Below are 11,588 nucleotides of genomic sequence, written 5' to 3' on the forward strand. Positions count from 1 at the left end.
CTCTTTGAAAAACTGTTAAGAAAGTGAAAAGATAAGATACACACTGGGAGAAAATATACGCAAACCACAAATCAAACAAAGGACTAATAGGTACAATATATAAAGAGCCCTCAAAACCCAACAGTGAAAACAAACAAACAAAACCTTTTGGCGTAAATGGACAAAAGACATGAACTGACATTTTACCAAAGAGGATTACGGATGGCAGATAAGCCATAAACGTCCAGCATCCTAGCCATTAGGAAAATGCAAATCCGAACCACACTGAGATGTCACTACCCACCGATTACCAACAAAGTGCCCCAAACCACAGACCTGACAGGCCTGGGAAGCAGAGCCTGGTCTGGCCAGTGTGCACTTGCGCACAACTTTGTTCTTTCTGTCTCTCCCCGACCCGTTCACCTGCAAAGACGCCCGCCCTTAGGCTAGCAAACACAAAATGCAATTTCAAAAATGCACTCAAACCAAGAAAAAGCCAACCTCGGCAGGCTCTCTCACTCATTTTCAAGGACAGTCTCTCAATTCTGCTGGTATATGGCCACTATACAGTGAAAATTCAGAAAAGGCCCTGGTCAGTAAGAATTAGGAAAACATCAAGACAAAGGGACATGCCCAGGTTTCAAAATTACATATGTCTTTTTTCTAAAAAAACACTGTATATTCAAAACATTTAACTGTTACTTTGCTGGAAATCTCTGGAATAAAAAGGTGAGAAGGCAGCTGAAGATCCTTCAAGGATTATTTTCAAGATGAGGGTCCTCATCTGGTAATTACGGTAATAACTACCCCCCCCCCCAAGTCCCCAACTGTGGCTGCAATTACCTGGCCTGGTCAATTCACTGAAGAGATGAAGGAGAAAACAGGGGTCGTAGAGGTCACTGAGATCCACTGTGCTCCTGTCTTTGAAAATGGGTTCCTGTGCGTCCTACAATAGCCCAGAACAAACAGAGACATGGGGTTGAACCTCGACACCGCATGAATGTTTACCCCTTATCATCCAGAGTTTAAATGATTTTGAGTAGTCAAGCACACTAAGAGATGCTTCTGTGGGAGCAATGCTTGTACGTGAAATGGTGTCTTTGAGATGAAGAAACGAGCGTGGCCAGTGCTGACCGCTGCTGAAGCTACGTGATGGCTACGTGGGCGCCGGTCTCCGCACCTTTGAGTAAGGCTGGATTTTTTTTTTTTTTTTTTTGTCTTTTTGCCTTTTCTAGGGCAGCTTCCTGCGGCATATGGAGGTTCCCAGGCTAGAGGTCTAATCGGAGTTGTAGCCACTGGCTTACACCACAGCCACAGCAATGCAGGATCCGAGCTTCGTCTGCAGCCTACACCACAGCTCACGGCAACGCCAGATCCTTCACCCACTGAGCAAGGCCAGGGATCGAACCCACAACCTCATGGTTCCTAGTCGGATTCGTTAACCACTGAGCCACGACGGGAACTCTGTAAGGTTGGATTTCTACTTATAAAAAGTTAAACAGGAAAAACAGCCCTTGTCCTTTACAGCAGCTAAAGCCGAGGGTGCACTCAGAGCCCGCGGAGGGATGGGCAGAACAGCACCCACGCTGCAGTGAGAGCTCCTTGACCTCCCGCACCTCGGGGGGCAGCAGCCTCCGCTTCTGGGGGAAGTGGAGGACGGTCCTCATCACGCGGTCCCGGTCCAGCAGGCGGAGGATGTCCCCGACGCTCGGCTGCTTCCACAGCGACGTGCCCAGGCTCCGGCACGTCTTGTGATGCTCCACGGCCGCGGGGCCCCACAGCAGCACCCTGGAGGGGAGAGCAGACTGGTCACGGGGCCCGGCCAGGAGAGAGGTGACGATGGCGAGGATGACAACGACCGCTGGAGGGCGCACACGCCGGCCACTGAGTACATGTCCTGTGTTCCAGCACCTAATCCCCGCCGTAACTGAGGGGCAGGGTGGGAGTGAAGGAGGGGCTGACAGTGATGCGGGGAGCGGGTGACAGTGTCGGGGACGATGACAGAGGCCAACAGTTAGGAGAGTGAGGATGTGCCAGGTGCTCCTCCAAGCCTTCTCAGTGTGCTAATGCCCTCAAGCTGCACAACCACCCCTCAGGTGGGTACTATTATCATCCCTATTTTGCACGTGGTGTTGGGGGGAGACAGAGAGAAGATGTGGAAAGTTCCTTGGCTGGTCACCTGGCCAGCAGGTAAGTGGCAGGGTAGGAATTTGAACTTGCGGAGTTTGGCTTCAGAGACGGGACTGGACCACAGCAGCAGAGTCCCGGCGGCTCGAGGTTGCTTTACCGAAGCAAACCTCTCCCCATTCCCAGGGGCCGTGAGTAGACCAGGTCCGCCTGCACAGCCTTGAAGCCTCCCTACCTTGAGGGTCCCCCACCTCTGCTTTTCATGCCACCAGTTCCCATGGCAGCTGCCCTAAGAGGTCACCTCGCCTTTCTCCTGGAAAATGACACAGGCCTCTCTCTTCCTCCCCACCCTTCTCCTCACACCCCTGGCCATCCTCCCACAGCTGGAGGCTGGAGGATGCTCCTGGAAAGCCCGGCTCCAGTGAGGGTCACTTCTCTGCCCCCAAGTACCTATCAGCTCTCTGCTGCCCCCTGGAGGGAGGTGGCAGTAACTTCAGTCCGGTACTTAAAGCTCTTCCCAAACAACCTGCCTGGCCTTGCCACCACCCTCTCCCTACGCATACTCCAGGATTCGGACAGGCTGGCCCAGAAATGTCCTGACTCTCCCACCTCCCAGCCAACAAGAGGCTGCTCCCTCCACCCAGAGCCCTGAACTCTTCCGCCAACCTCACCCCAGTCAAATCCCTCCCTGCCCTAGTGTGGAAGCACCCCTGCTCCCCAGGGGGGAGCCTGCTCCTAGGTGCCCCAGAACAGCGGGTTACAGCACATGTTGAGTCACAAGCCAATGTAAAGAGTTACATTCAGGACGGTCTGGCCCCTCGACGGACAAGACTGTGCCTTATTCCTACTGGCCACGCCAGGCTCCGTGCCTTGTAAATGGCAGGTGCTCGGCGAGCATCTATCGAAAGGGAGTTCCGCTACACAGGCTCATTTTCATGCCCATCAACAGCAGTTATTCAACTTAAAAGGTAACCTTTTTTTTTTTTTTTTTTTTTTTTGATCTTTTTAAGGCCGCATCTGTGGCATATAGAAGTTCCCAGGCTAAGGGTCAAATTGGAGCTACAGCTGCCGGCCTATGCCACAGCCACAGGAACATGGGATCCGAGCCTACACCACAGCTCACGGCAACGCTGGATCGTGAACCCACTGAGCGAGGCCAGGGATCAAAACCACATCCTCATGGATACTAGTCGGGCTCATTACCGCTGAGCCACAGAGGGAACTCCAGTAAAAAACCTTCTCTAGGAGGACTCCCTAGTGGCTTTGGCTTCTAACAGGCAGGCCACTAGTGTACTGGCTGCCCCCGTCTGTCTGGCTTGGCTCAGGGTGTGACACCCGTCCCCTGAGCATCCAGAGCCCCCATGTGGCCCCCTGGCTGGGGCCTGCTCCTCCACCCGAGGTCGCGGCTGTGACATTCGTTCTGAGTCTGTCCTGAGCAGCTCGGGCGCCGTGAGCACCACGTCCCCACCCCACACCCTCTTCTCCCGGGAGCTGGGCCCAGCCTGACCGTCCACACAGGGCGACCTTCCGTTAAGCCGGGGTCAGAGAGGATGGCTGGCTCTTCATCAGGAGAGAAACTGCTTCTGTTTTTCTCTCCTCTCCCTCGTGTCCATGGAGGCTGTTTATTCCAGAAAGAATACAACTAACGCAGCACCAACTCCGAGAAAGAGGGTGAGGCCACGAGGGAAAGGGAAAGAAAATGTTTATTCATGACCTGGGCACTCCCATGAGGCAGCAAATGGTTTTCTTTATAATTTTTCTTTTTGGGGGGGATGGCTTCTATGCTAATATATCTTTAATCTTTTTTTCTTTTTTTAAGGAACCTATAGGGGAAAATATTTTTTTCCTTCCCCACAGAGTTCTTCTGAACTCTTTTTCTTGGCCCAGAAAGTTTTCTTCTTCTCTTAGCACACAAACCTCTTCCTATATATTGATTGGGCAGACGCTAGGGTGCTATTTCTAAATTAGGGAGAAGAAACTAGGACAGCAAAGAGACTCTTAGATGCTGCCTGTGAACAGCTTAACCCCAGCCCTGGCGGAGCAGGGGCAGAGCCCGCAGAGAGGCAGCAGCCCCAACCCTCAGGGCTCCAGGCTGTGCTGGCCAAGGAGGCTGGCAGGCAGCCCCTGGAACCCAGGAGAGACAGACAGACACAGAGAGACAGAAAAGAGACAAATCCAGGGACAGACACACAGATGGGGAAAAGTGGAATTAACATTCCCACCTAGAGGAAGGCACGAAGGGAAGGGTTTTCAGAAAAATCCACTAAATGACACTTGAGTCACAGTGAGTCTGGGGGCAGGTCTGCAACAGACACACACCATCAATCAGCAGGTGGCCCAGCCCACGCAGGCCTGGCCACCAGAGACCACCCTGATGGTGAGAAGCCAGAGCAGCCCACACTGGAGCTGGTGTGGAGCTGAGGGGTCCACCCAGCCCCCCCTTCCCAGGGGTGGGGCCGGCCGTGCGGAGCCTCCAAAGCTGGCCACTCGCACCTCCAGGCCCAACGCTCACCTGAAGTTGACGAGGCTGAGGTTGTTCCGTTCATACGCCCGGAGGAGAAGTAAAATCTTCTGGTCTGCAAGTCAGTGAGGGTAGGTTTAGAAAGATTCCTGGGGACGCTTGGTCAAGCCGCACAGAGGCCCCACATCCCCTGGTCCCCTTAAGCCCCGAGTCGCACTCCCCCGGTCCCCACACCTCCCAGGGCCATACTCCCCTGAATCACATTGCCTGGTCCCCATACCCACCCGGAGCCACACCCCCCGTGCCCCGTGCCCTCACCCAGGACGCTGAGCGAGGCGCCGTAGGCCCCGAGGAGCACCGCGAAGTGGCTGTTCTCGCAGACAGAGGGGCACAGCCTCACTAGCAAGGACATCAGGTCCACCAGCGCTTCTGGAAAGAAACAGCACCGAGACGCACGGGGGGGGAGGGGGGAGTGCACGGTCAGCACAAAGGCAGAGGAGGACGCGTTCCAGGGGACACGGACGCCTGAGTGTCGTTCCCTGAACAACCCTAGCCTCAGGGCTGCACCCGCTCCCTTCCCAGCTACCTCCCTCTTAAAAATAAACACGTCTTCACAACAGTCTCTCTGCCCGGGTCCTTGGCCAGGCTGCTATCAGCCTCTCCCCAACTCCGCCCTGAACCCGAAGCCAACAAAGGTTTTAAAACCTAAGCATGCTTCTCCATGATTATGTTCCCCCAAATCCCTAATACTTCTACTCCCGCCTGAAAGCGGGGTGGGGGGAGAAGCCCTTTTAGTTTTCCTGCTGTCCACACCGGTTCTCTCCAGTTCAGCAGTTTATTACAACGGGCTCTGCAGTGACTTCTAAGGGCGCGGATGTTAATTCTGTCTCTAAACAGAGCATGGCTTCAGGGGGGAGACCCTCCAGACCGCTGAGGTCTGCCACAGCCTGAGTCAGGCTAAAACGCTCACGGAGCTGTCTAGGGACGAGCCGAAGCCTGGCCTCTAGGAGTGCTCAGCAGTGACCCACCAACAGGGACCTTCGAACCCCTCACCCTTCATAAAGGTTTCAATCATCCCATGAAGACGTTTCACACACTTTCTGCCAGGTCAGACTTCCCCCACCCCCCCAACTCCTAAGCCCCCTAACCCCCAGCTGTTCACACGTGCCCACAGTGTGGGGCAAGAAGACCTCAAACCTGCCTCCACAGGCCAGGACAGGTTCTGAAGCGAGGACTGCATTGGCTGTTTGACCCTAAGTCAGAGGAAACACTGCATGAGCTTGTACTGGGCAGGGACCAAATAGTCAGATACCGTCAGGGTAATGCCTGCTCAGCTCTGAAAAGACATGGGCGCTTACTAAGCCTTGGGGCCCAGGATGGGATCAGGAGATGAAATTGGCATCGCAGGTGGGAAGGGGCGAGGAGTCACCTCGCACGGGACGGTCGGGGCTGCCCTCCTCGCCGGTCCTCAGCAGAGTCGGCAGGAACAGGGAGTGCTGCGTGAGCATCATGTGGATTACCCGGAGCTGGGTGAGCTGCGGGCGCACGGAGCTTCCCGGGAGATACAGGCGCTCCACGGCGGCACAGAGGGCCTTTAGAAAGGCACAGTCCTGATACCGAAATCTAGGTAGCAAGCAGGAGAAAGGAGTTTTGCAAATAACGGCAAACCCTTTCCTTGGCATTTTAAGAAGAAACCAAAGGGGGGAAGGAGTTTTGTAAATAACAGCAAACTCTTTCCTCAGCATTTTACAAAGAAAACTTCCACTCGTGACAAAGGTGAGGATTCCACAGTGCGGGTCAGGAGCTCGTCACCAGCCCCTGCGGCGCCCCCCACTCTGCCACACACCCGGCCCCCACACCCCTGGCTGTCTAGGGCCAGGGAGCACTTCTGACAGCAAGGGCGGGACTCAGATATGAACCCACGACATTCCTGTCCAGCTGAGACGCCAGGAGGCAGCAGGACTGCTGAGCTTGAATAAAGACAACACCCACGGCCCCAGCCCACCTGCCAGGCCCGCTCCCTCCCTCCCTCCTCTGGGCTGCTCCCATCTAACTGTTCAGAGGCCTTCTCATCTTAAATCCCTTCAGAACCCAATAAAGGAATGAAACCATCAAAACATAAATAAAAAGAGAAAAAAAAGAAATGAGAGCATCATGCTCTGGGTCTGTCGTCACATGTGAATAATGTTAAGAAGCACTTGGCACTCTGGGCATTCTAGAAACACAGATTAACTGAAGCCTGAAGGAAGTGTCGTCATGTCACCAGGGTAATCCTGGGGTGCCATTAACCTCTGCCCCACCTTCACTTATTTCTCTCTTCTTGAGTACTTTTTTCTCTTTCGAACTGATGAATAATCGGAGAAATGAAAATCACAGGTACAATGAAACGCCGCCGTTTCATGACAACCTGATGGCCAAAGAGTCTGACTACATCAATTATTGGTGAGGGGGTGAGGAAAAAAATGACCTTTCCACACTGTTACGTTAGCTCGAAAACCTTGGATTGCAAACTAAAAAATCCAGTAACAGTGAACTTGCGCCCCCGCTAACAGCTGGAGAGGGCTGCCACCCCAGAAGATCTGGCACATGGGGTAACTTCACTGTAGGACCGGGAAGGAGGAGGCAGGGAGGAACGGGGAGGGGGGGGCGCTATCCATCAGGAGGGGACGGGCTAAACGAACTGGGGTACAGTCACAAGACAGAATGCCCCAGTTCAGAAAAAAGGAACTGCTTGGATCTCCATGTAGCAACATGAGTAACTAAAAAACATGTGATTGCAAAAAAAGGGACACATTTGTCAAACACACTAAACTCTGTTGTTTATTTTTAGCGACACGTAACCAACACCCAATGTGTGAAAACACACATGGCCTGACAAAGGTCAACCTCAGAAGACCGAGACTTCGGGGTGAGGGAGGGAAGAGAATCATTTAGGACAAAGAGAGAAAACTGTTAGTATGTATTAAATCTGGGTGCTGCTGTATTATTCTCTGCACACTTCTGGTTTTTTTTTTAAATTTCACATTTTACAGAGCTTCCTTTTCCACTCGCTTGCACCTCTCACACGCGTCCTATCTTAATAAATCTATTTCTTGCCTAAAAAAAAATCATGTTTATTTTATTTTATCTTTTCAGGGCCACACCTGAGGCATATGGAGGTTCCCAATCTAGGGGGCCGAATCAGAGCTATAGCTGCTGGTCTACACCATAGCCAGAGCAACCTGGGATCCAAGCCACGTCTGTGACCCACAGCTCAAGCAATGCCAAATCTTTAACCCACTAAGTGAGGCCAGGGATTGAACCTGTGTCCTCATGGATGCTAGTCAGATTCGTTTCCGCTGAGCCATGATGGGAACTCCAATTTTGTATTTTAAAGGCTGATTCTCCCATCAGTGTTAGAAGCGCATACATATCAATGGGCAAAGCACGTAACCTCCCAGCATTACTGGCCTCGGACATCTAAGCTGGGAGCAGCGTCTGCCCGGCCTCATCCTGTAGGCCAGTGACAAGGGCCCTCCCTGCTCCAGCAAAGACAGGCACTGCCTCCCTGAAGCGCACCAAGAAAAGAAATTTGACTTACTTGAGCCCAGTCTTCACAAATTTCTGCCAGGCACCAGGATCAACTTCATTAAGTGAATTCTAGGAATAAGGTAAGTGAGAAATACATGTGGAATACCCTAATTACTTTAAAATAGACCACACGGAATTGAAATTACAGTCCTTCTGTAAATATGGACTATAGCCATCTAAGCAATTCACAAAAGCACGCAGTTGCTTCTTACTTTGACTTCTTTAATTTCTTTGTTCCCACTAGTAGCTCTGTCATTTTATTAGCATAGCCATGTTCACCAAGTGACCAAAAGGACATTCCTGAAGAGTCCTCTAACTTTCCCCTCTGTCCACCAGTGTGAATCGCACTGACTGATTTGCAGCCACGTGTGACAGTTTAGTTATGCGAGTTCAAGTGCATCTACCCAGGGCAGGGCCAGCGTAGGTCCACAGTCACTGACGTGGAGAAAATCTCCAAACGTGGGATTATGTTGCATCGTAATGAAGAAGGGCTGCTTTGGAGCCAAGGGGACCGACTGGGAGAAAGCACAGGAGAGCCTTCTGGAATGATGAAACTCTTCTTGGTAGGAGGGTGGGCATAGGGGGTGTGTGTAGCTGTCAACACTGAACTACACACTTAAGACCTTGTATTTCACAGGATGAAAGTGCATCTCAATTCCAAGAAAAGGGCTTTTGGGGTGTCGACAGAGAGGAGGCTGTGCACATGTGGGGGCAGGGGGCGACTGCCCAGTTCTGCTGTGAACCTAAAACTTCTCTGCCAGTAAGAAAGTTTGTGAAAAAGGAAAAAAAGAGAGAGGAAAGCAAACAGAACTAGTGGGGTAAGCAGGGAGGCTTGCCCTGAAAACACAAATCCTCACAACGGCACAGCCAGTGACTCAACCAACCTGCCCGCAGGGCAAGGGGCTGCCAGCGGAGCCCAGCATCCCTGCCAAGCTCAGCCCTCTCTAGATCTTGGGGAAGGTTCGTCTCCCCTGGTGCTGCTACGTTGGGCTCCTACGTGTCTTAAATTCACAATTCTGTAGAACAACAAACTAGGTCTGAAATACAGGTTACAGCTTGATCTCTAACCTACAAATAAATGTGTTTATCACACTTCTGAACGTCCACCTGGGGTGCTTTTCCTGCGGATTCCGTTTTAAGTCCTGGGTCCTGCATTTACACACAAGTCATAGACCCTGTGGCTTTTAACACAACTGTGCACTGTGCCTTGAGGAAAAGCTCATAGGCCAGCCTTCAGGATGTTAATTTTTCCTATGCAAAAATTTAACAGAAAAAAAAAAAAAAAAAAAAAAAGGATACTCCAATAAAAGGGACTAAAAGCCAAAAACAGCTGAATATTTTCAAACTTTATGAAAACCTTGAACTCACAGGACCCAAAGCATAGGAAACCTGAAGAAAGCTACACTATGTCATAATCAAATTGTTTTAAGCAATATAATGAAAAAAATCCTACAGTCTGAGGAAAAAAGACATAGTGTACAGAGAAGGAGATAAGAATGAGAGACTTCTTAGCAGAAATAAAACACACTGGGAGATGGTAAAGCAACATCTTTAAAATGCCTACAGAAAGGAAAAACTGTTAACCTGGAATTTTATCCCCAGTGAAACTCTTCCCAACACGTTCTAAGGCCGGTGTTACCTGATCCTAAAGCCAGACAAGGATATCGCAAGAAAATAAAATTGTAAACTAATACCCCTCATGCACACCGACAGAAACATTCCTAACAATATAGTGGCAAATCGTATCCAACAATACATATAAAATGAAAATAGAGCATGACCAAGTGGGTTTAACCTAGGAATGCAAGGGTGGTTTACCATTCAAAAGTCCATTAATAAATTTACCTTATTAACAGTCTAAAAAACAAAACTATTTCAATAAATCCAACAAAAAAGCATTCTAACAAACTCCTGCATCCATTCTGGATAAAAGATGCTTCCTCATTTCAGAGTCTGCCCTCCACCTGCCGCTTTGTGTCCCAAAAATGGCCCCTCTCGCTGCCCACCAGGTCGAAGTCAGGCCACCTGGCTTGAACGTATCAGTAAACCTGGGTTTGTCTATCTCCCCCTTTCCCTTAAGAACTTAACCAGGGTCTCTGGTAAGAGACACTTACCAACAGTTCGTTTAATCTCAGCAGCATCTGCTTCTCTTGGTCCTGGGTACCATCGTCGTGCTGGCTGCCACCGAAGGACGCCACCAGCCACTGTACACAGACCTCAAGCAGAGTCTTCTTCCAGGCACGCAGCTCTTCTGCCGACCCTTCCAGAACGGCCGAGATGGCGTCGGCCACGACCCAGCTGCAGTAGAAGACAGCAGTCAGGGAGTCAGAGCCACGGACCACGTCCACCTGGCTTTAAGTACAATCCACTGGCACGAGGGGCCATAAGAGACAGATGCGTCCTGGTCCCCACACTCCCCCAGGGAAGAAACCACAGGCTTCCCTTGCCCCGATCTCAAACTTCACGGATGTACCAGGATTTTTACGACTAGGGAAAACACTACTGGCACGCCAGAAAAGGGGTACTTTGTCTAGACTTTGTCTAAATCAACCTCAGCTCTATTTATGTTTGGGGCCAGATAATTCTCTCTGGGGGGAGGGGGGATGTCTGAGCAGAAGGCAGATGCCAGAAGCCAGGAGTAACAACGCCCCATCCACACACACTGTGACAATAAAAAACGTCAGAGATTGCCAAGTGTCCCCTGGAAAGGGCACAATCACCCCTGGTCCAGAACCAGGCTCTAGGAATCGGAACCAGCCGTCTGTGGAGGTGCAGTGGTGGCAGCCAGGATGCTGGAAGAAGTGCTCCTGGAGGAGCTGCCTTCTCACTGACAGACCCACGGCCATGCAGCAGTTTCCCTGCTTTATAAGCACTACCGGGAAAGGGGAAGCTGAGGCGGGAAGGACCATCACCCTGAGCCCTCATACCTCTTGTGACAGTCTGGAGCCTGGAGCAAGCTGGGCAAGCGGTCCATGAGGACATGGAGGCCCTTGGCTCTTGCAAATGGGACCAGCTGGGCCAGGATCTCCTGATGCAGCCCCGACTCTGGGGGCCCATCAGCCCTGAGAAGCCTGGTCTGCAGCGGCCTCCACAGGGCCTTCCTCAGGACAGGAATGACAGCCGAGGACACTGGGGGAGAGACAAACCAGAGAAGCGGTCAAACACCGCACAGCCCCAGAACCAGCTCACGAGAGCTCGTGGCTGTATTTTAGGAGTGTCACACTGGTGGCCTGAAATTGACTGCAGCAGGAGTTTTGACAGCATGGAAATTGGCAAATGCCACAAATCAGTCTCCCTCAAGAGCTGCTTGTTATGCATCTGCCAGCACGTCACTGGTCACCTCTCATCACCCAACCCCGACAGGGACAGTCAACCCCACAGGCCCCAGGTGTAGCCCGCAGCTCAGAGGTCAGGATGGGATGATGAGCACCCAAATTCTGAACTCACTGGG

The 11,588-nt window shown here is 51.7% G+C and overlaps 1 protein-coding gene across 2 annotated transcripts in view; it reads right to left on the minus strand.

Annotated features, from left to right (window-relative positions):
- The window catches only part of URB1 (URB1 ribosome biogenesis homolog), a 71,933-nt gene that overhangs the window by 18,903 nt on the left and 41,442 nt on the right, over positions 1-11,588 (minus strand). For both annotated transcript variants that reach the window (XM_084991935.1, XM_084991934.1), the window contains 8 exons: positions 11,065-11,266; positions 10,252-10,435; positions 8,148-8,206; positions 5,997-6,190; positions 4,886-4,996; positions 4,619-4,682; positions 1,596-1,767; positions 823-925 (listed from right to left, as the gene is read on the minus strand). In XM_084991935.1, coding sequence (XP_084848061.1) covers positions 823-925; positions 1,596-1,767; positions 4,619-4,682; positions 4,886-4,996; positions 5,997-6,190; positions 8,148-8,206; positions 10,252-10,435; positions 11,065-11,266 — 1,089 coding nt within the window. The remainder of the gene's footprint in view (positions 1-822; positions 926-1,595; positions 1,768-4,618; positions 4,683-4,885; positions 4,997-5,996; positions 6,191-8,147; positions 8,207-10,251; positions 10,436-11,064; positions 11,267-11,588) is intronic.

The sequence above is a fragment of the Sus scrofa genome, chromosome 13 (assembly GCF_054392235.1).
Source record: "Sus scrofa isolate SSC_HxYL_T2T_F1_AM1 chromosome 13, Sscrofa_HxYL_maternal_Yorkshire_Landrace_v2.0, whole genome shotgun sequence".
Taxonomy (NCBI): domain Eukaryota; kingdom Metazoa; phylum Chordata; class Mammalia; order Artiodactyla; family Suidae; genus Sus; species Sus scrofa.